Genomic DNA, 25,635 nt, shown 5'->3' with positions numbered 1-25,635 from the left:
AGCTGCCCCAACAACATTAAGTTTTAACAGTGATTCAGGTGGTCCCAAATCCACCAAATAAATTAATTTCTAGCCTAAATCCACAAGAACAATATGAGGCTTTGTCAAATATTTTGATAAAATTGAGATAATCTATGACATATCTATAAAAATTCCAAATACACCAGTCTACATAATATTTTTTTTGTTCAGAAAGAGTAGAATGGAAAGACCCCTGTCAATCCAAAGGAAGGATCTCTGCTCTTTCTGATTTGGTTGTAGTATTTCTTGTTCATGATTTAGTCTATTCTAACTTTTAGGAAAGCTATTACTTTGGAAAGGTTTTATACCTTGTAGAGACCAATTTTTAATTGGGGAGTGTTAGCTAAGCGGCTCACCAAAAATATTGGGGCAAGGAAGGAGACCAGCAGTCTCCCTCAAAATAAAACAGGATTTATTTTAACAAGAACGAACTTAAAAATAAAACACAAACAGGATTAGTAGGATCAAGGGAAAGGAAATAAAATGAATAAAGGGAAATTATACAACCTGAGAAAATACCACCACCTAGGAATCAGCTGAGAATATGCAGCAGAACTCCTGTCGCCTTCCAGCGTCCAGCTAGAATGCCCAATTCTCCTCCCCCAATCCCAGAAAACCCCCACACAGCCCCAGTCAATGGGATGGCCGCTCTGACAGTCACATGACTGCCCTCACTAGGCTTCCAATCATTATAATTTTGCCAGGCCCATGTAGGCATCAGCGAGTGGTGATGACGTGAGGTGCCAGCACCATGGCAACGGCTACAACCAGTGGGTGGAGCACCGTGTGGTTTGTGGACCCCAGGCCAGTGCGCACCAAGGCATAAAAACCTCAAATAACAATTCTTTACAACCTCCTGTACTAAACTACTCATTGTCCTTCCTATTCTTTCTTCTAAAGCTTTCATTTTATTTCTAAGTCTTTTCCCTAGTGCTTTTATTTAATTTGTAATATAATTTTTAAATTTTTGCATAATTTCTTCAAGGGATTTCACTAAAGCTTGTGACAAAGCAATCTTTTTTGTTTGTAGCTTTGCTTATAGATTCTGTGAATTTTCTCCCAGATTCTTATCTTATACATCCCTGGATGAGCTCTTTATGGTCAATGCCTTCTTCTGTTTACTATTTTTCTAGTCTTACTTCCTTATTTGTGTCATGGCCAGAATCTGAATTCTTCTGGAAGGGATAGTGGGCTTTGTTTGTTTCCAATCTATCTTATCCGGGGCCTTGCAATTGCTCCCTCTGGGTATGTAGTGCTATGTTCTTCAAGGACCTCAGTTACTGCAGGCCAGCAAAATGAAAACTTCCAGTTCCTTAAGTATTCTTATCTAGGGCATGGTTTGATTGCTGTCCTCCTGGTATGAGCTGTGTAGGCTCCTGATGCCAGGCAAGGGTCTGAGTAAGACAACTGAAGCTCCAGTATCCCTGCCCCAAACTCTAATCACACAATTTAAGATCCAGGTTTTCCTGGCTCCACATTCTAGAAGGCTTTTATGTCCATTGATCCTAGGCTGGGCTTTTCTGACTGAGGCCTTTCCCTACTGTTTTTAAACTTCTAGTTTCTCTCTGTAGATAGATAGATAGATAGATAGATAGATAGATAGATAGATAGATAGATAGATAGATAGATAGATAGATAGATAGATAGATAGATAGATAGATAGATAGATAGATAGATATGCATGTATGTTTATTGCATCTTTCTTTCTCTCTCTCTCTCCCTCTCTCCCTCTCTGGACAAATGAACTCACTGAAGTTTCTCTCTGTGGATTTTACTGTTTGCTGTGCTTTTTTCATCCTTGCTGCTATTCTGTTCTCAATCACTTTGCTGAGCTAGCTAAAAGTCATTTTCTGCAGTTTCTGAAAATGTATAACATTGCAGCTGGTTTGAAGTTGTAGGTGATGGAGACTTCAGCTGCCATCAAGGAACAATCCCAAGAAGTCCAACTGTTTGATCCATCTATGCCCCATAATAAACATGGCCAGGTAAGCAACGGATCATAAAAAAAGGAATCATCTATGACTAATCTTGAAAAGGCATGGTGTCCATGATGTGAATACTATGAGTTATTCATTGGACACATCCTATGTTCCACTTTTGCAGCAAAAACACCTTCAACCTCCTACTAAGATGATCTCTCGACTTTTCTTGCCATTTTTCATGCAACAGTCACCAAAATTACATTTCTCTGGATCTTTCCCTTTTGAATATCTCTAAAATTCCATGAGTCTATATATCATCAATTTCCCAAGGCCCCCATGACCTTGTTAGTGATCACAGAGATTTATCAAGATTTTGAGAACACTCCATTCTCTGGTGACTTACAGATTCTTTAGTTTTCCACATCTCTCTCATAATATTAATAGTATCTTGCTAGATGCTCTCATTATTCTCATCTCTGTGACACTTGTTCCACTAGGAGTCTTCTGTGTGACTCTAGGTACATTGATAGGCATCAATACTTTAAGTATACAACATGCATATTGCAAATATCAGCCATCATACTTGTAATGGATGCAAGAATACAACTCATTGCTGAAATCTATTGTGTGTTGTCTCCCCAATAAAAATGTTAGTTCTTTTGGATCAGAGACTGTCTTATTTTTATATCTGTAGATCTAGCACCTAGCACAGTGCTTTGCATGTAATCAATGCTTAATAAGTGCTTCATTCATTGATTTGGGTATCAGTACAAGCAAACAAAAGTAATCACAATGGAACTGTTAAGACATGAAAAGGAAACACACCAGAAAATATACTGTTCAATACTAGTCAAAACAAAAGAGAAAAAAAAAAATCTATATTTTGTGTGGTATTTATGTAGGAGAGCTGCAGCTAAAAAATCTCTCCAGGGGGCCTGCAAATGTGAAGGACATATAAATATATTCTAGATGAAACCCAAACAGTAAAATAACCCCTCTAGCACTTCCCCAACTTGGTTTTACATGTTGTAGGTCTAAGGAGAGTGAACTGCTACTTTGGGTTCTAGGACTAAACTTGTGGATTGCTACTCCTATTATGATAGCTTCTGAGACCCTACCAGTGGTCTCCCCAATCAGAAAGCAAACAATTAGCTTTTACCAAAGATATTTACTAAGATGGTACTGTGGTAAAAATTATTTGTGGTAAAGATTAATATCGCAAGTTTTAGCTGAATCATTTGGGAGGGGCCAAACCTGGCCCACCCTGAGATTATGTATGCTACTGAGGTCAGAAGGAGAACTCTCGATGAGCAGCTTTTGAAGGATCTCCTCTTTTGGGGGAGGAGAGATTGAGACCTGAAGGGAGGCGAGGCACTTCCAGTAGGCTAAGCTCTTGGGGAACTTCCAGAACACGGATCGCTCTCTCTGGCTGTTGACTGAAGTCATGTGGTGCATGAGCAACTTTAGACTGGCAGGCTGTTTAGGTTGGTGAGTTGCCTACTGAAAACCCTAAATTCCTTTGAACCAGCTTAGGCTAAGTTTAGAGTTAAGAGCATCTATCTGTATTTCTGTTTTCCCATTTCCTTATCTTTGATTTTTATTAGTTTTACCTTTGTTGTTTAATCAATTCCAGAGTAATAAAATCTGATCCCATTGTGAACTAAAGCTTAGAGGCTCTTTACTTATTGACCTGGGAGAAATATCTAAAAAGAATACTTTAGAGGGGAGATTAAGCCTAAAAAGGTCTCTCATATTTCCGGGACCCCAATATTAAGGTGAGTCACCCAAATAATGCTCAGTATATCTGATTTTGGCCCTCACAGTACATTAAGAAGATTTGGTAAATAAACAAATAAATAAATGAATGCATTTGAAAAACAAACCAAAAAATCATTCCCCCATAAGTCTGGAGTACACTCTCCCACAAATGTACATAGCATACATGGGAAGAGTGAGTTCAGACTTAGTGTAAAATGGTGGTCAGGAATACATATAAGATTCATATATGGCAGAGTAATTCCAACTCTTCTTATTGCATGACCTAAAAGTCCTTGGTTTCTAGAGTCTTCATGCAGCTAAATTTTAGTTCAGTGTTTCTGCCAGGTAGGTCACTCTACTTGTTGCTCACAGGGCATAGTGTCTATGCTGGACAAGTCTATCTGCTAGGCTTGTTCCTCATAGACAGCTGTAGCCTTCACCACCTCCAGCTTCAGGATCAGCTGCAACCCTCAAGGCCAAAGATCCCTCTGAGGTTTGCTATCTCCCAAGAAGAACAAAGGTTCAGTCTTTTCTTTTAACAATTCTATGGTTCAGGTCAGGTCCCCTTACTGAAAGACTTTATCTTCATTTATGACCACCATTTTGTAAATTTTCAGATATAATCAAGAAATCAATGGCTATTTACCCAATAATAATAAATGGCTCTGGGGTGTCTCTAGTTGGTCCATACACATGAGTGGTTTATAAAAAGATGGTAATCTTTTATAAAAAGAGGCAATCTATGAAATTTTGTTATCTCTTTTGGCCTTTTCCTATACCAAGGGTTTCTGAAAACCTCAGATTCATTAAACAATGTAGATTCACATTCCTACATCTCATTATCTCTGTCCTTGCCCCTTATGGCCTTTATATGAGGTCTAAAAGAAGTATGCACTTATGGAAGCAATTTCCATAACAACACTGTTTCTTAAGGAATAAGAGCACATGCCCAGATCAGTGGGTGACACTACGAAAAAATGACCCTGAAGACTAACAAAGAGAAGGTGTTTGCCCTTTTCTCTGCCTATAGTGATGTAGGTGCATAGGAAGGATGTGAGAATTTAAAAGTAGAGGACCTGATCCTGCTAACAAATAAGATGCAGAGTCAGTAAAGAGAATCAGCTATGCAGATGAAACCAATTCTTGAGCAAGTTTAAGAAATCATTCTTTACCCTATCACATGTGCTTCTCAGAGAGTTACAATTAGAGAAAGAGACTTCTCTCTCCTCACTCCCTCCCCATAATGGCAATGAATGAATGAATAAGAAAGAAAGAGAGAAAGGAAGGAAGGAAGGAAGGAAGGAAGGAAGGAAGGAAGGAAGGAAGGAAGGAAGGAAGGAAGGAAGGAAGGAAGGAAGGAAGGAAGGAAGGAAGGAAGGAAGGAAGGAAGGAAGGAAGGAAGGAAGGAAGGAAGGAAGGAACAAAGAAAGAAAAAGCATGTTTAAAGGCTGGGGATAGAAACACAAAAGCAAAAAATAGAGTCTGACCTTAAAGAACTTCCATTCTAATAAGAGGAAACAATACATAAAGAAAAATGGTGACCTAAAAAGGGATATTTTGGTTTTGAAAAGTACAGGACTAGTGAGCAGAGCCATACGGAAGTAGAATAAGACACACACTTTTCTAGGTAAATAAAAGAATTGATCTGATAATAGATCCAGAATTAGGAATGGTCCAAAGGGCACACCTAAAAAGTGAAGACATACATAGAATAAGAATGAGAAGTTAAAAGAAAATTTAGTGTACACCAGGTAAATCTAAATAATCTGTAGTTGCAATCATGGGATCAGAAAAAGCAAAAATAAAGCTTTACAATGTAAAAAAGCATAAACAAGGAAACCACATTTTGCTCAAAGGGACCAAGTCAATATCAATAATAAACTCATATGTAAATGCTTTAGGATCTAAATTCATGAAGGAAAATTGAACTGAATTACAGGAAGATATAGGAAGTAAAACTATAATATCAGGTAACTTTTACTTCTCTCTCAGTTTTGGACACCTCTAACAGAACCATAAGCAAAAGGGAAATTGTGGAAATGAACAAATTGCTGGAGAAAGAAAAGTTAAAAGACTTATGACATCTTCTAAATAAGACTGATAAAGAATATCTATATTTCTCAGCACCAGATATAACTTACAAAAATTGATGTTACAGGGCACAGTGGCACAGTGGATAAAGCACCGGCCCTGGAGTCAGGAGTACCTGAGTTCAAATCTGGCCTCAGACACTTAACACTTACTAGCTATGTGACCCTGGGCAAGTCACTTAACCCCAATTGCCTCACTAAAAAATATTTAAATTAAAAATTGATGTTACAGCACAGTAATATTACAAAAGAAAAAAAATTTAAAACACAAAAATAGTATCCTTTACAGACCCTAACACAATAAAAACAATAATCAGTTTAGAGTACAAACAAAAAACATAAACCCAAAGGGAGACAACAACAAAATCCTAAATAACAAGTATGTCAAAGAAAATTATAATGATGAGGCAACATGTCAAAATTTCTGGGATGCAGCTAAAGCAATCCTCAAGGGGAAAAGTATATCACCAAAAATATACAATGACCTTTTTAAAATCAGAAAGCCAACAGACTCAAAAGTAAGCAGAGGAGATTTTCAAAATTAGAGAAAAAATAAAAACTGGAAATTAAAAATACTACAAAAATGGCAAACAAAACTAAAAGCTTGATCTTTGAAAAGACTTACAAAAATAATAAATCTTTAGCCAGCCTCATTAAATAGAAGGTAGAAAATCAAATCAACAAAATAGCAAAGGATTAAGTGAAACAACACAGCCAGAACTATCAGAATCTTCTCCGCAATTGTATCTTTTTTTTTTGGTGAGGCAATTGGGGGTTAAGTGACTTGTCCAGGGTCACACAGCTAGTAAGTGTCAAGTGTCTGAGGTTGGATTTGAACTCAGGTCCTCCTAAATCCAAGGCCAGTGTTCTATCTACTGCGCCACCTAGCTGCCCCTGCAGTTATATCCTTTAAAAAAAAAAGTACAAAAGAAATCTAAGAATACTTTCAAAAATATAAAATACCCAAACTGGCTGAAAACCAAATATATATCTTAAATAATCCAATTTCAGAAAAGGAAATAGAATTATCTAAAAAGGAAGTATGAAAGGGGGGAAGAAGACAGGAGAAGAACCTCTTGGTCCTGATAGATTCACAAGAATTCTATCAATATTTTAAAGAAAAATTAGAACTAATACTACCCAAATTGCTCACGAAAATTGAGGGGAAATAAAAGGACTCTACCCTTTTGTGATACAAAAATAGTTCTGATACCTAAACTAGGGAAGCATAAAGCACAGGAGGAGAACTAGGAACTGATACCACTAATGAATACTGATTCAAACATTTTTAATGAATTCTCATCAGACTACAAATAATTCATCCATGAATCATTCATTATGACCAAGGATGAAAGGATGTTTCAACATTAGGAAAATAAGCAACATAATTAATCATACTAAAACCAAAAACATTTAAATCCATATATTATCTCAATAGATGCACAAAAAAGCCTTTAGCAAAGTACGACACATATATGCTAAAACCCTGCAAAACAAAAGCATAGAGGGACCTTTTTACTATCATAAAAAGTATCATATAGAACCAAAAGCAACCATCATATGTAATGGAGATACACTAATTTTCTCAATAAATACAGGAGTAAGGTAATGATGTCCCTCCTCCCTACCGTTATTTGACATAGTTCTAGTAATAACAATAAGACAAGAGAAAAAAATCAAAATCATAAAGATAGGTAGAGATAAAATTATCCCTATTTGCTGATGACATGATTATTTACTTGGAAAATCCTATAGAATCAGCAAAAATAATAAAGGGGCAGCTAGGTGGCACAGTGGATAGAGCACTAGCCCTGGAGTCAGGAGTACCTGAGTTCAAATCCGGCCTCAGACACTTGACACTTACTAGCTGTGTGACCCTGGGCAAGTCACTTAACCCCAATTGCCTCACCAAAAAATAAATAAATAAATACTAATAAAAATAATTAATAGCTTTAAAAAAGGCTACAAAATAAGCCCTTAAAAATAAAGTACTCTCATGTTATAAGAAAATCCAAGAGGGGATAATACAAAGGGAAAATCCATTGGAAATAACTAGAAAATGCATAAAATATTTGAAAATCAGTCTACCAAAGCATACAAAATACTTACAAAGATCCAGTTACCAAGTATTTTTTTAAAGAAATAAAAAACATCTTAAATAGGCTAAGGAATATTCAGTGCTCATGGCTTGGCCATGCCAATATTATAAAATGATTAACATTAAAAGTTAATTTACAAGGGGCAGCTAGGTGGTGCAGTGGTTAGAGCACCAGCCCTGGAGTCAGAAGGACCTGAGTTCAAATCCAGCCTCAGACCCTAGGCAAGTCACTTAACCCCAATTGCCTCACCAAAAAAAAAAAAAAAAGTTAATTTACAGTTTTAATTCTATGTCATTCAAACAATCCAAGGGATAGTTTGAAGAGCTTGATAATTAATAACAAAATTCATTTGGAGAAACAAAAGATCTAGAATACCAAGGGATGTAGTGGAAAATATATAGGGATGCAAGGAAAAAAGCAATTTTAGACGTCAAACTGTATTATAAAGTGGCAATCATAAAAAGCATTTGATTTTTATTTTAAAATGGATCAGTGGAACAAACTAGATGGAAAGAATAAAAAAAAATGGACTTTCCTATGTATTTCCAGGTTCCATTGAAAAAAATTCAAGTATCATCTGTTGCAAAGACTCATTGGAGAAATTTTTGCCCAGATTTCAGTTTGGGATATCGTGTGGTTTTGCAAGGGTCCAGTGGAAAAAAAATATAGGCTGCCTATAAGATAAAAAGGCCCATTAGAAGAATTCTCACAAAAGAGAGTTTGCTTCTCATTTCAGGACGAAGGGCAACTTGCAGTTACCTCTTGGTCCCCAATTCCTGTTGGAAGAGACCTGAGTATTTGGGGAGCTCATTTGGGACTAGATGGTCCCTCTGAGAGGGCAAGGTCATTTTCCCTTTTTCCTTTTCTTTTGCTTTTCTATTTTTCTTTAGGTTGGAATAGAGTCTGTCACCTGGAGTTGGGAGTTGCCTGAGCAGAAGCTCAGAAGACAGCAGACCCTGGAATCAAGGTATGAGATCCAATACTTTGAAAAAAATCCACAGCAGTACCATAGGACCAAAGCCAGAGGAATTTATGAACATAGCCAATCTACTTAGTAAAGTAGCATCCGTCAGATCAGCAATTGGGTGCATCCAGTACAGAAGTGTCTGCCAGAAGCTGCTAACATACAAATGAGCAGCATTGTGTGGCAGCTATGAAACCAAGGTCAACAAGAACCAGTCGAATCTAACATCAAAGGCATGAGTCATCCTCGTGACTGCTCGTGTTCCCTAGATGTATGCCGCTCTGCTTTTGACTTCTATATGAATTCCACTCTTCCAAACATTGCTTTGTGTACTTACAGGATAATGTAACCCAAGTTATGGAGAAGGTGCTCTATTACACTGTTACTCTAGGAAATGCTTTTGATTCTAGCCAATTATATCCTTTGGCTAACTATTGGAGGCAAACTCCTTAAGGAGGGCTCACAAGTTATAGTTTTAAGAGTATGTAGAACCACAGAGTACCTTGAAACTCTGCCAGAGCTACATAGCTATATAACAAGAAATATTTTTCCCAATTCTATCATGTACAGAGGGAAGCTAGATGGCTCAGTAAATAGAGTGCTGGACCTGGAGTTAGGAAGATCTGAGTTCAAATCTGGCCTCATACTTACTAGGTATGTTAAAGCATGTTACTTAACCCTGTTTGCCTTAATCCATTGGAAAGGAAATAGCAAACTACTCCAGTAACTTTACTAAGGAAACCTTGTGGACAATATGGCCCATGGGACCACAAAGAGTCAAATACAACTGAATAACTGAACAGCAGCAACAAAAATCGTGTACACTGGTCAAAGAGGAGAAAAATCCTGGGTCTAAGTTTAAACAGAGAAGCCAATCATAGAATCATACCTGGCTGTTGTGGTAAAAAAAAAAAAAATGAAAGTTTTTTAACAGTCAGTTAGGATAACTGAAAGATGCCAGTTTTTTAAGGACCACCCTTTCGGGGAGGAGACCAACGACATGAGCTACGCACGCCAGTCCACCTGCTGCGCTCATCAGACTGCCTGCTATGCACTCGACTTCCGGGGTGCGAGCTTAAAAGGCAAGGAGAGAACGGAAGTGGGAGCTTTTTCCTGCTCTGCTGGTCTCCTGACTGTGCTGCACAGACTGATGCTGACGGGAGTTCGACTCGGCCCAGCTCGCGGTTAGCAGCAGCACACGCTTGACATGGTCTCTCTCCCTCCCCCCAAAGGTGGCCTTGGGCTTTTGGTGAGTTTTATACGGAATATAGACTAAGCTTAGACTTAAGACGATTTGTATTGTATTTCTACTTTCCTATCCTTCTAATCAACATCACCTTGTGACTGCCATACAATAAAAGCTCTAACTAGAAAACCAGAAGCTTCTTCCATTTACTAGTCTGGAGATAAATTAAGGGAAAGGTTAAAGAGGGGAGATTTATGATCTAATATCCAATTTTAAATCTCACACTGTCTATGTGTGATGATTGGTTATGGTCATTTTGCATAGCATTTTAAAAGGTACACCAAGAAATTACACAAAGGAGTACATTCCCTAGAGTATAGGACTGTAATTCTTCTCTGGGACTTTTGCCCAGCCCTTTCCATACGAGTTATATTGTATATAGCATGTTAAGATTCACAAAGTTATTTGTATACATTATTAGATTTAAGACTCCAAACAACTCTGTAGAAAGTTATTGTGTATATTGGTATTTCTGTTTTATAGATGAGGAATTTTAGATTTAAAGAGGCTAAATAATTTATCCCTAGTCACAACGATTTAAGTATCAGAGGAGAGAAAAGCGAATTTGGGCCTACTCAGAGCTATAACTAGCATTTTGCCCTCAGGGAAAGTTTTATATAGCGATGGCCACTCTATCCTATGTAGAGTTTACTCATCTGAGCTGCAGCATCCAGGGGGAAGAAAACACATTCTGCTTCATAGCTTCCTAGTTTACCTGTTTTGTTAACCAGATTCTAAGCTGTTTTTCCTACATTGCTTTAGATATATAAGTGCTATGAGTGCCCTCCAAATTCTAGCACCTGGGGCTAGGTGGCACAGTGGATAAAACACTGGCCCTGTATTCAGGAGGTCCTGAGTTCAAATCTAGCCTCAGACACTTGACACTTACTAGCTGTGTGACCTTGGGCAAGTCACTTAACCCTCATTGCCCCACCCCCCAAAAATATTTTCTAGGGTCTGAAGCAAAGCACTGATCACACTGACTTAATTACATATCCATTCAATCCAGTTCTAGTTTTCTATCCCCATGCTATGCTATATCTATATTCTTCTTTCCTCAGACATGTCCTCATTTTTCCACCCAGCTGCACTCATTTTGGATTTCTTTTACTTCACTATGCCCTCTTATATCTCCCCTTTTCCATTTTCTTTTGTGTGTAGTATTTCCTCACTAGATTAGAAGCCCCTTAAGGGCAGGGGTTATCCTTTTCACATGTATCCCCAGCATTTAGCACAGTGCCCAGTACATAGTAGGTACTTAATAAATTGACTCTTCTATGCCCAGTGGATTATGAGAGTAGAGTGCACATGCTACCTTCTCTAGTTGTATGGTGAAAACTCCTCCCACATAAACCTTTGGAAGGGTGCCTTAATTAGTTATCATGGACCAGGTTTTCTGATGCAGTTGTCATAAATTCATACTTCAGGGAATATTTTCCACAATGTTTTATTTTTAATTCAAATATAGTTTGAAATGAGTTTTATAGATTTTATTATTCTAAATTTCCTTAATAAGAGTAGTCAATCTAAAGACATACCAGGGTCTTCTGCTCGCCTAAATAAAAATATGACTGAAAAAAAAAGTAAAAAACAAACCTTTGGTGGGCAAACCATTCTCCAGTATATGTATCATTATTTACATAGTAATAAACTCCACGGCCATGCCTTTGGTCATCTGCCCAGTCTCCTGAAATTAACAATTAAAAAATCATGCCAACATAAGCAATACAATTTAGACTGTCTTTGAACATTTATCACTTACTATGGTATTCACACACACACACACACACACACACAGTACTCTCAGAAAGTGAAATAATGGCACTTTAAAAATGTTTTATGAAAGCTTATTTTTACACCATGATCTATTCTTAATAAAAACCCTACCCAAAAAGCCCTCCTTTGTCATTGTTATGACTCTCTGACAAAGAAAAAACCTTGAAGGAGGGGCCTGGCCAGTGCACAATGGCCTTGACTTCTAACCCTCTCACCTTTAAGAAAAGAACATATAGGGAGAAGATGAAAGAAATTGGAGACAGAAGAGCTGCAAAAGGAAGAGAAATGAGAGCACAGACACATGGAGAAGGGCAGCTGTCAAGAGCTCAATAAGCCATAAGGGCCTGTTACAGAACCAGGACTAAACCTGAACTACAGCATGGTAGCTATAGGAATTCTCAGCTCCTGGGCCGTTAGAGCCAACCAAGGAATAGGACAGATCTAGCAACCCTATCACACAGTGACCCAATTAATGGAGTATGCAAGTTTGCTTGTACCTTGTATGCTTTTTAACAGATTTTTATTTGATATCTTGTTTCTACACCATCTATATTTACTCCTATATTTCATCTCCTTCCTCCAACCTTTACAAAAAGCAACCCTTTATGGAAGAAGAGAAGGAAGGAAGGAAGGAAGAAAAGAAAGAAGGAAAAGGGCTTTTAAAGGGAAAAAAAGAGGAAGAGGGGGAAAAATACACAAAAATAAATAACTATATTAGAAAATCTGGCATTACATGCAATGTTCCACACCTGTAGGTCTCCCACCCCTGCAAAGAAAGGGGGGGGGGCGGGGGATGGGAGGAGGTACCTTCTTATATCTCTTCTTTGGTGTCAATATAGTACTTTATATTTATGCAACTTTTTTTTTTTTTTGCTTCTTTGTGATTCTTGTTCTTTCCATTTACATTATTGTAGTAACTATGTACATTGCTTTCCTGGCTCTGTTTACTTCATTTTGCATCAGTTCATGTAAGTCTTCCCATGCTTCCCTTTATAAATCATGTTCTTCATTTTTATAGCATTTTATGCATTCATATAATACAATGTATTTACCCATTCCCTAATCAATGGGATTCTACTTTTTTCCAGTTCTTTGCTACCACAAAAGTATTACTATAAATATTCCAGTGTATATGGAGTTCTTTTTGTCAATGACCCCCATTCTGATTAATGGAAACTCTAGGCCACAGAGTATATGTTATGGGATTAAAGGTCTGAGGTAACTCTCCTTGAGAAAACAGACACACCTTGAAGCAAGAGAGATAAGCCTATTAGACATGGCTGCTACCTGAGTGGCACCAGGAGCATGGAGATAGCTCAAGAGATAAGAGCCACCTCTCGCCCAACTTCTCCCAGCCCACCACCAGTGGGGGACATTCCACCCTCGGGTGATTACCCCCAATAAAGGAACTTTCCACAGTCAGATGATCGCTCTATCTGTGCTTCTACCATCTGTCTTCTATAAAAGCTGTGGCCTTTCTCTCGCTCGAGGAAATTGGTATCTTAGAGAACCAAATCTCTGACCCATCTCCCCATGAGAAAAGTCCAAGTACTTCTCTCTTGGTTTCCTTTCTTTAGTGCCTATAAAATATTATTTTATTCTAATTGGATTTGTGTGCAAAAGGATGTAATTCTTTAAAAAGGAATTCCTAAGGACCCCCACACCAACCATTTCCCCTGTGACAGTATGGATATTTTAGTGGCTCTATCTGCATACTCCAATTCCAAATTGTTTCCAGAATGGTCATGCTGATTCACAGTTCTCACAACAATGCATTAGAATGCCTGTCTTTCCCCAGCCCCTCCATCATTGACTATTCCCATCTTAGTGTGAGGTGAAACTTCAAGGTTCAAGATTTATATTTGTAACGATTGAAATAACGCCACCTGCTGGATACTTACTGTAGAAGAGTTCTGCCCATGAAGGGAAGGTCTTTGAGGGCAAGACCAGGAGTCTTTTCTTCAGGAGTCAGGAAGTGACACGGACTAGTGGGAGGAGGAAGGAAGAGACTGGCACTCAAGTCTCGCTCTCTTTCCTCTGGACTCTGGCGGAGAAGGGAGCTAGAAATGTGCTCTCCCTTTAATAGATAGGAATCTAGGCCTTTTTCTCTCTCTTTACCAAATTCTTATTCTCCTTAATAAATGCTTAAAAGTCTAACTCTTGCTAAAGCTTATAATTTATTGGCGACCACTCATTAGATATTTTAGACAGTTTAGCTAGAATTTTAGCCCTTAACAGATGGCTGACCACGAAGAGGAAAGCTAAACCTGTCTTCTGATCTTCTGGTTGGGTAAGAAATTTCCCCTACCCTTTAAACTGCTAAGTACTGGCGCACTGGCTGTGTTTTCCTTTAAATTTTTTCGAATGGACCTTTTAAACTCCCTAATTACCCTATTTTTGATTTTAGTCTGTTTAACCAGACAAATGGGAGATAAGATCATGTTAATGCTTTGTTTTTGTGGATTTTCTATTTTTCTTTTTATTTTTGTTAAAAGAGCCAGCAACTTACTCACACAAGGAAATATCTCTCTCTCTCCCAACCATGCTTTTTCAGAGAAACCTGAAGAGATTCCTGCAGCTTTTCCCAGTTCTAACACTAATTGTTGCTTTAATTTTGCATGCCTGGAGGCAATGACCCACCCTCTAGAAGCTTTTAATCCCCTAGCACCTGGAGGCCAAGTGGGGGAAGAGGAATCCAGGCCTGAGTTCAAAATCAAGTCTGATTCTAATTGCTCTGGTCCCTCCCCTCCTCTCCAAACCCCACCCTCTACTCCTCCCATGGCCAAGCCCATTGCTTCCCCTGCCTGGGAAGTCCAGAGAATTGATGCGCATGCTCAACTTTCTCTAACTACATTTGCAGCTTCAGGCTCAGCCCTTCCCTGGCCTGGCTGTGCTTTTGAGACAATCTTAGAAAACTCTTTAAATTCCAGATATGCTCGTTTTGTTCATAATTTTGCTAACCTGCTTTTGTCTTTAATTAGTAATCTTATAAAGCATTTGTATGGTGAAAAGCCCGACAGACAATATAGAGGGGTTAAAGAAGAAAAACTTAAGCTGAATAAGAATGACAATCAACATAGTTCAAGACTCTGCTTCTTTTGCCATGGAAGGGTATATATTTTACAGAAATGTAGAAGTAAGCAGCAAGGTATTGATATGAGTATTGGGGATTTTAGATATCGGAATCAAAAGTGTTCTGAATTCATTCAGAGTATTAATGTCAGTTCAGAGGTTACATAGGACTTCTATGCTATTACATATACATTTTGAAATTAATGGTATGGGTTTATTTTCGTAGAGATTTTCCTGCTTTTGAGATTGTGTTTTATACTTAGTTTTTAAAACAAGGAGAATATTTGTAAAAGCTTTTTATAGTCATGTGATCAGGTTTATATTTTATAATACTCTTGTTAATATTAAGTTCATATTCATTTAGATTTCCTTAGTTTGAATTTCACTGTCTTTTATTGTTCCACGTGTATTTTCTTCTATTCATTCATCTATCTAATTTTGAAACATGGTTTTGATTTCATAATACAATGTTAATTCTAGGAGTATTGTGCTCCCATATTCTGAGTTGTTTGTTTTTGTTATTTTTTCTCAACTGATTATTTGATCAAACTCTTTAAAGCATTTCCCTGGCAAATTGTTTGCTATGGCAAGTGTAAATTGATTCTAGAAGTATTATTTTTGATAAGCATATTCCAAAAAAAAAAAGAGGGGAACATTTGTAAAAGTTTTCTTTGAGATTGTGTTGTGCTTTAACTTTTATTTAAATATGTTCAGATTTTTCAAAAAAGTAATTGTATACTAAGTTAAAAAAAAGGGGGTATTATTTGAAATTGTTGCATAATTATATATTGTGTTCTGAGTCAAGATGTATTCACATTTTTTGCAATCATTTATTATCCTCAATTTTTAAATCCATATGAGACTTGGATTATGGGAACTTATCATTTAAGACATTAATTGCCTTTATTCTGAGTTATCAGATGCCAGTTGGCCAAGATGCCATCCAATCACAAGAGGAATACATGCAAGAGCAGACACTGAACTGTCACATGAGGGGAGACATGCATGAAGTCAAGGTATGGCCGAGGGAACGGCTTTTGACAAATGTTGAGGTTGGATTCTCTTGGTTTAATATTTTATTTTATTTTTCCCCACAATATTGTACAGATGGCTGGAAGTATTCATCCCACCCATCTCACTTCTACACCTGGCTTCCATGCTCCCTCCTATATGCCTGATGCCATGGACATCTCAGTCCCATGCATCTGATTAAGTCTGACTCAGTTTCCTCCAATATGTTCGGTGGCATGGACATATATTCCATCCACCTATTTTAAGCCTGGCATACTGCATGGACAGTACATATTGCTCAAGTGTGGGAATGCTCATATCCCATCATTTCTCTGTTCTTTTATGGTAACCCCCATAATTATCTCAGGTGTCATGATAAATACAGTGTTGAATTTGGCCTTGACACCTGTTACCAATTATATTAGATTTTTTAATTTCTCATAATGGCATGAGGATAATTAGGCAGATGATGCAAAAAATGATAAAACAAAGATAAAAATTATTTTTATTAATTAATATTGCAGCAATTGTCTTCTTAATTACCCTCCATAAGGGGGGACTATAGTAATATTATAATTTTAAAGAATGGTTCAATTTTTGTTTTATTATATGTTTCATGTGTAACAACTAAGATTCTGAATTCCCTTAGACATGTTTTTGAGAACTTTCATTGTTTGATTTGATTATTGACAAAGCTATTTTAAAGTTGTGTTAAGCTCAATTTTGTAGGAAATTTTCCTGGCTGATTACCAGCATCCACACATCAACCCCTGAAAAGACTTCCATTCCACGACTACACCTAGAGGACATCTGAGAAAAGACTTTCAGAGACTTTAAATGAACAGTTTTGATTTGTTGTTTTTGTTGTTTTTTTTTTTTCTCTTTCTGTTATAATATACACCATCTGTAACATGTATTCTCTGCAGAGGCCCTCCCTTTGCAAGACTAATGTCAAAGCGTCGGTTCATGAGGACAAAAAATCGCCCCTCTGGACAAAACTTTCCTCTCTTCCTTTTCTGTATTGTTGTTCGCATATTATTAGTCAGCAATAGTTATTATATTCTTTTTACTGTTCCGTCAAGGAAACATTTTGTTTCTTGAGGAACAACAGGGGGGACTGTAACGATTGAAATAACGCCACCTGCTGGATACTTACTGTAGAAGAGTTCTGCCCATGAAGGGAAGGTCTTTGAGGGCAAGACCAGGAGTCTTTTCTTCAGGAGTCAGGAAGTGACGCGGACTAGTGGGAGGAGGAAGGAAGAGACTGGCACTCAAGTCTCGCTCTCTTTCCTCTGGACTCTGGCGGAGAAGGGAGCTAGAAATGTGCTCTCCCTTTAATAGATAGGAATCTAGGCCTTTTTCTCTCTCTTTACCAAATTCTTATTCTCCTTAATAAATGCTTAAAAGTCTAACTCTTGCTAAAGCTTATAATTTATTGGCGACCACTCATTAGATATTTTAGACAGTTTAGCTAGAATTTTAGCCCTTAACATATTAATCTTATTAGTAATTTGGGGCATCTTTTCATATGGTGATTAATAGTTTACAAAATTATCTATAGTCATATGAAAAAATGCTCTAAATCACTATTCATCAGAAAAATGCAAATTTAAACAACTCTGAGGTACTACCACACATCTATTAGAGAGGCTAATATAATAAAAAAGGAAAATGTCAGATGTTGGAGGGGATATGGGAAAACTGGGATGCTAATCGGTGGAGATGTGAACTGATCCAGCCATTCTGGAAAGCAATCTGGATCTATGCCCAAAGGGCTATAAAATGGAACATACCCTTTGATCCAGCAATACCACTTATAGGTTTATATCCCAAGGATATCTCTAAAAAGAAAAAAATACTTATTTGTACAAAAATATTCACAGAACCTCTTTTTTTCTGGTGGCTAAGAACTGGAAATCAAAGGGATGCCCATTAATTGGGGAATGGCTAAACAAACTGTGGTATATGATTGTAATGGAATATATTGTGCTATAAGAAATGACAAGCAGGATGATTTCAGAAAGGCCTGGAAAGACTTATATGAACAGATGTGTAGTGAAGTGAGCAAAACCGGGAGAACATTGTGCACAGTAACAGCAATATTGTTTGATGAAAAACTGTGAATGACAACTATTCTCAGCAGTACAAACATCCAAAACAATCCCAAAGGACTAATGATGAAGCATACTATCCACCTCCAAAGAAAGAATTTATATTGATTGAACACAGACTGAAGCATGCTATTTTTTACTTTCTTTCTTTCATTTTTTTCTTTTATTTGAGTTTTCTTATATAAAATGACCAATATGGTAATGTTTTACATAATTGTACACATATAACCCATATATGATTGCTCACAACCTATGGGAGGGGCAGGGGAGGGAGGGATAGAATTTGGAACTCAAAACTTTAAATAAAAATGTTTTTAAATAAAAAATAGATGTCACTTTCCTGTTTAAATATATATTGTATAGATGTAGATATAGATGATGTATATGTGTATGTATGTGTATATGTGGTATATGCATATCTATATGGTATAGGTGTAAATGTAGATGTATACACACACACACACACACACACACACACACATATATGTACATCCTGTCTCAGTACCAGCTTTTGACATGTTAGAAACTCATCATTCACTTTCTCCAGCACTGACGCAGAATCAGCCTAAAACTCTTCCTATATTATGTCAATCATCTGCTCATAATCCTTCACTGTTCCTCATTACCTACTAGGTAAAGTCCCAGACTCCTTAGCCTGACCTTCAAGGGCCTAATTTAGGCCCAATCAAACTTGCTAATTTTTTCTCTGATTATTTTATAACACAATCACTCTGCTAGAGTCAGACTGTTATTGCTCTCTAAATATAATTTGAATATCTCCAACTAACCTTTTGTTCATATCAGTCCCCTCATTTGGGACTCAGATTCTTCTCTTCTTCTCTGAACACACAAACCCGAAATGAATTTTTAAGCAATTATTATTTTTGGTATTTATTAAATTTTACCTTATATTCCTAGCTTTTTTATATTTGAAGGTCCTGTCTCACTGGCTAGATTGCAAAGTCCTCAAAGGAAAGTATTATATTTTTATCTATCTACTATCTCCCACATAGGATATTGTACATAGTAGGTACTCAATAAATTACTTTTGACTGACTAAACCAAAGAATTTGAAGTTTCCCATGTACTTCAATATCCACAGATAAGCTCAGTCACCAGAAAAAAAATTGAACTGATTTTCTTATGTCGAAACAGTAATACATAACTAAAAATACAATTTACCTTCATATTTTGATCCATCTGGATAGATAAACAAGCCCTGACCATGCTTTTTATTTTCTTTGTATTCTCCAATGTATCGAGCACCATTCTTAAATCTGTAGGTCCCCTGAAATATATTGTTCTTGTCACTTCTAAGTCTAATTAAAAGAACACTCTAAAAAAGTTAGGTAACACACTCATTCTTACCTGGCCATGTCTTTTGCCAAATTCATATTGTCCATCATATATATCCCCATTGGGCAATATTGCTTTCCCCTTTCCATGTCGTTCACCTGCCTCATTGCGGTCTCCTTCATATTCCTGAAGAAATGAGATGAGCAAAGTGAATTGATTTATTAAATAGATGAGTTAGTGAAAAGTGAATTAATAAAAAGTATTTTTAAAATATTCATTGTATAGAATATTAGCAAGGCGGGCAGCTAGGTGGCGCAGTGGATAGAGCACCAGCCCTGGATTCAGGAGGACCTGAGTTCAAATCCAGCTTCAGACACTTGACACTTACTAGCTGTGTGACCCTGGGTAAGTGACTTAACCTTCATTGCCCTACCCCCCAAAAAAAAAATTATTAACAACACTAGTGGAAGAAGTAGTTTATGGGTATATAATTTCAGGGACCTTCAGAAGGCTCTCCTATTCCCTACAATATATTTTCCACAGGCTAATTGATATTTGAAATTTCTTTCAATTAATACAAGCCTTTTTTATTCCATAATCAGAAATAAAGACTAAATTGCCCCCAGAGGTAATACAGTGTACTGTACTCACACTTAAATATAGATAATTTATATCAGATCCTTTCCTGAGAATAAGTGCACACTTGAGTGAAGTGTAGTAATATAAGATTTTGCCATGTCTATCATTTGCTAAAAGCATTTAGCTGGTTTTCTTTTTTTAAATGTTGTTTATTATTATTTTTTCAATTTCATGTAAACAAAAAAATTTTAACATGCATTTTTTTTGAGTTCCAGATTTTTTCCTTCCCATCCCCTTCTGCTCCCTGAGAAGGCAAACAATTTGATATAGATTATACAAAACATTTCCACATTTAACTGATTTTCTAAAAGCATTTAACTTAGAACAAAAGACATATTTGAAGATTTTAGTAAGACAATGGATCTCTCACACATATAAAAACTATATGAGGAGGCAGCTAGGTGGCGCAGTGGATAGAGTACTGGCCCTGGATTCAGGAAGACCTGAGTTCAAATTTGGCCTCAAATACTTAACACTTACTAGCTGTGTGACCCTGGGCAAGTCACTTAACCCTCATTTCCCCTGATAGATAGATAGATAGATAGATAGATAGATAGATAGATAGATAGATAGATAGATAGATAGATAGATAGATAGATGAATGGATGAATGGATGAATGAATGAATGAACATATAAAACAATAAATGAATAAATAGATAAGTAGATAGGTTAAAAATAAAAACTATATGACTCCATGTAGAACATGTATAGGAATTATATGATACACAACCACAGAGATAGTTGTACTCAATCACTTACTTAGTTTCAGTGCTAAATAAGATATAAAACAAGAAGACTGACACTTATCTAAGGTGTTAAGCAATAGAAACTAAGAGGTGTAGAAGGAAAAAAATACATTCAATTTGGAGTCACAGAACCCAGATTCGACTCCCAGATCTACTATTTACTCTATAACTAAAAAAAGATGAAACTATTCATACTATAAAAGATATTTGTAAAAGATAAAATGGTACTAATCAAAGTAATCCCAAGAATACTACAAAACATGTTCCATGAAATCCACTGGAATGTGAAAGAGAATAGGTTGCCATCAACATATAACCAATGAGAAACCCCAAAGAATAGTGTTAAAAAAAAAAAAGTGGTATAATTATGTGCTGAACTTGGAGTCAGGAAGACCTGGGTTAAAATCCCTCCTTTGACACTTAGTAATTGTTAAAGGTACATGGGGTGTTTGAGAATACTTCTGATGTAAATCTAGGTTGTTCATCCACCTTTGGTATCTACTAAGCACTCAACTCTCACCTGTTGGTCCAAGAAGCTGTAGTATGTGCAGTGGTCACAGCCTGGTAAGCCATCTTGGCAGACTGGCTAATCTAGGTTGAGAGTAACTGATGAGCCTCAAACCCTTTGGTGAGTTACCAAACCTTTTGGTGAGCTACCCCAACCATGAGAAGACTACCCCTGTTGGGTTGGGTAGATGAGAACAATTTGTTCCAAAAGCCATGAAGGTAACTGAAGCAGGTGCTGTGGAACATTTAGAGTATGGTCAGACATTGAAGATGCCAAGGTTATACACTACATCTTGGGACATTGCCTATTATCTTGACTTTTGTCTTACCACTGGACTGTGATAACTCTAGAAGAGTGAGATTGATGTCTTTGTGCAACTCTGCCTCACTTTAAGTCAAGACATCACCCCATGATGTCACTGGTCTGCTTCAAAAATGAAAGACAACCAACAACAGCCTAGTTATTAAGTATTTGAATATCTGAGTATATAAAATCTGAACTTTTTTCATGTCTCAGTAAAAAAATAACATTTATAAAAAGCATCAGAACCAAATCTTTAAGTTGTACTCATCCCCTCTTCCAAATGGTTTAGCTTGTCTAAAAGTCTTGCAAACTATTAGATAGAAATGTAGGTCATGGTCTACCTTACTTCCAGGATTAGATCTAAAACAGACAGAAATATCATATTCCAGCTGCAAAGTTCCTCAAACTCCCAACAGGGACCCCTAGATTGCAAAACAAAAACAAAACTAGTAGAGGATCATCTCCTCTTTACAATAATCCAAACTTATCTTCAACCTAAAAATTCTGATGCCTTAGAAAGTACTACCAATTTAAGGACATTTGGGGAGAAAAATGTGGAACCCCGGTTTTTAGGGGATATTTTTTCAGTAAATGCTCACTTTGCTCATACTTGGAAACCACAAAGCTCCTAAACATTTGAACCTGTCAACCTCCAGTTTATAATATCTCTTGAATGTTATGAACATCTTTATCTAAAGATTATTCTACATCCATGGTTCAGTGTCCTATCTTTCACCCTCCTGCTAATCCAGAGATCTGAAATGTTAGAAAGAATTTCCAAATCAAAGGAATCCCATATACATTTTTTAAATTAATTAATTAATTAATTTGTGTGTGTGTGTGTGTGTGTGTGTGTGTGTGTGTGTGTGTGTGTGTGTGTGTGAGAGAGAGAGAGAGAGAGAGAGAGAGAGAGAGAGAGAGAGAGAGAGAGAGAGAGGCAATTGGGATTAAGTGACTTGCCCAAGGTTACACAGCTAGTAAGTGTTAAGTGTCTGAGGTCGGATTTGAACTCAGGTACTCCTGAATCCAGGGCCAGTGCTCTATCCACTGTGCCATCTAGCTGCCCCGGAATCCCATATACATTTAAGGAGGGAACACCAACTGAGGGAGCACCCACAGTACAGTTAACACCTCAGACCCTTTTTAAGGATGACTACCCACAGAGAGACAGACCTGGCCACTGGTCCCACTACTACTTAAGTATGTAAGCATTTCTGTAATATAATTTTAAAGGAGATCCATGCAAAACAATGTCTAGTTTTTCTCTCCTCCAATCCACCCTACATACTACTGAAAGATCATTAAAATACATTGGTATAGATGTTGCTTCCTATGATACAGAACATGACACATTTCTGCCCATTTTTGTGACTCCTTTATGTATCTTGCCATACATTTGCCAAATGAGATTTGCCCAATGTGCTGAGTCCCTTCACGACTTTCTCTTGACTTCTAAAGCAGATCAATGGAGCACAAAAGCTGTTCATTCCTCAGTTTCACCAAGTGACTGACCCGTATTTGATATATGAGACATATATGAGAATTGTTGAGGTAGAATTGAACCAACTCAGCAACTGATAGAACATGGAGGTAACAAGAAGAGGAGAGGATACTTTTGTTACTGTTGTTCAGTTGTTTCAGGACTCTTCATGACTTGATTTAAAGTTTTCTTGACAAAGATACTGGAGATGTTTGACATTTCCTTCTATGGCTCATTTTACAGATGAGGACACTGAAGCAAACAGGATGAAGTAACTTGCCCAGGGTCATACAGGTAGTAAGTGTCTGATGCTGAATTTTAACTCAGGTCTTCCTGACTCTAGGTCCAGGACTCTAAGCTGCCCCAAAGGTTGAATACAAGGTTACAAAGCTGGATGACACTTAAGAAGATGATGCCTTCCTTCAACAGAAGAAGAATTCATGATGGGAGGAGGGGGAATATAATGACATTGAGACACCAGGTAAAAATATCCAGTGGTCAGCTGGTAATGTTGGACCAAAGCTCAGAAGGAAAAAGGATAGTGTGGTATAGTGGATAGAGAATTGACCTCAAAGCCAGAAAGACCTGGATCCACGTCCTACCTCTGACACATATGGCTGTATGACCTTTGGCAAGTCACTTAACCTCTCAATGTTCTAGGGAAATCTTAGACTATAAGTTATAGAGCAGAATTCCACTTGTATTTGCCTACATATGGATATGTATGACTACCAGGCTTAGACTCATAGATACCTAGATCTACGTCTTAAATGGACCTCAAAGGTCATTTAATGCAACCCCTTCATTTTACAGATGGAGAAATTAATGGTTAAAAGGAGTTTCCAAAGTCTGGGTCTTATACACTTTCGCAGAGAGAACCGAAGAAGTTGAATTACTATCAAGTTGCCAAGAAAAATTTATGCCTCCCAAAGTGCAAGCTTAGGAGGAAAGGTCAGCGCTATCTCCTTTATCATACAGAAAACACTGGAGCTCAGATCACTAAGAGAAGGGAGACAGACAGATATAAAGAGGGCCAGAAAGAGCTGATGCTGCAGAAAAGGGGGCGGGAGGGGCGGGGGGAGTTGTCAGAAAGGAAGGGGGTAAACCAGAGGAGAACACCAAACAATGTAATTAACCCTGAAAAATATGCCCGGCGAGTGTCCGAGAAAAAGAGGCAGCGCTATTGTTCAACGCTGAACTGGCACAAATGCCCTCACCTTCCTTCACCATCCCACCCTCTTCCCTTCCCCTGAAGCCACAATCCTCATCCTCACCCCAAGATAATTCTCCCTCTCCTCCTCTAACTCCTCAGAGCCCAGATCCGACATGACTCCACCACCACCACCACAGTCCTGCCTCCTGCAGGGTTTAGTCCCTGCCGACAGACACTTTTCTGTTAACAGTCACCTAGCCGTGAGGATGAGGAGGCTCGCGCCTTCACCCCTGTACTAGTTACCCCCAACCTCTGGATTTCCTTTCCAGAAGAGGGTGCGTATGAGTGAGTGAGTGAGTGTGTGTGTGTGTGTGTGTGTGTAGTGTGGGGTGAGAAGAGGCGTGGCCAAAACAGAGAGGCTGGAAGAGAACAATGGATACAAAAAGTAGAGGAGAAAAAGGGGGCGTGGTTGACTGGTAGGAGGAAGCAGTGATGAAAAACATAACGGTTGCTATAGCAACGGAAACAGGTCTCGTCTTCCTGACTGCCCCAAAGGAAGCTAAATAGGGAGGGAAGTAGAGTGAGCAGAGAAAAAAATCAGGAAACCTATGTAGACTCAGAAACAGAACAGATTCTTAGAAGTGAATACCTAGGCTCTTAATTTTTTTTTTGTAGTATTTTATTTTCCAATTACATGTAAAAGATTGTTTTCAACGTCCATTGTTTGTAAAATTTTGAATTCCAAATTTTTCTCTCTTCTTCCCTTTCCTCCCCCCTTCCCAAGATGGCATGGCAAGCAGATATAGGTTTGATAGATAGATGATAAATAGATGAGAGGGAGGGGGGGAGGGAGAGAGAGAGGTTATATAGATATATACACATACATATACACACAATCATGTTATACATATTTCCATATTAGTCATGGTGTAAAAGAAGAATCAGAATGAAAGAGAAGACCACAAGAAGGAAAAAATAACAACAAATAAAGTGAAAATAGTATACTTCTATCTACATTCAGACTCCATAGTTCTTTTTCTGGATATGGATAGCATTTTCCATCATAAGACTTTTGGAATTGCTAGGCTCTTCTTTGTTTTATTTATATATATATATATATATATAATTTATGGAGTAAAAAAGCATTTCCATAACAATATACTTTAAAAAGATGATTGTACATGAAACTGCAAATCTAGCTAGGTTCTTCTTGCCTTGCTCCACCCAAAACTATTATAAAATCACCCTCAGAGCAACAGATTTGGGGCAGCTTTAATTGTTAGGAAATTATTCTCGAATGAAATCTAAATCTGCCTCTATAACTTCCATCCACAGTTCCTGGTTCTACCCTCCAGAGTTAAGCAAAATAAACCTACCCCTTCTTCCACATAAGACACCTCTTCAAAATACTTGAAGACAGTTATCATGTCACCCCTAAA

At 37.5% G+C, this 25,635-nt stretch overlaps 1 protein-coding gene across 1 annotated transcript in view; it reads right to left on the bottom strand.

The window, feature by feature from the left end:
- RSPH1 (radial spoke head component 1) overlaps window positions 1–24,371 on the bottom strand; it is a 46,463-nt gene extending 22,092 nt beyond the window's left edge. The window contains exons 1-4 of the mRNA XM_043993466.1: window positions 24,318–24,371; window positions 19,439–19,552; window positions 19,253–19,358; window positions 11,697–11,787 (exon numbers count right to left, since the gene is read on the bottom strand). Of these exons, the coding sequence (XP_043849401.1) occupies window positions 11,697–11,787; window positions 19,253–19,358; window positions 19,439–19,552; window positions 24,318–24,371 (365 nt within the window). The remainder of the gene's footprint in view (window positions 1–11,696; window positions 11,788–19,252; window positions 19,359–19,438; window positions 19,553–24,317) is intronic.
- Between the last annotated feature and the right edge of the window lie 1,264 nt (window positions 24,372–25,635).

The sequence above is a fragment of the Dromiciops gliroides genome, chromosome 3 (genome assembly GCF_019393635.1).
Source record: "Dromiciops gliroides isolate mDroGli1 chromosome 3, mDroGli1.pri, whole genome shotgun sequence".
NCBI classification, from domain to species: Eukaryota; Metazoa; Chordata; class Mammalia; order Microbiotheria; family Microbiotheriidae; genus Dromiciops; species Dromiciops gliroides.
This window is presented reverse-complemented; position numbering and strand designations above follow the sequence as displayed.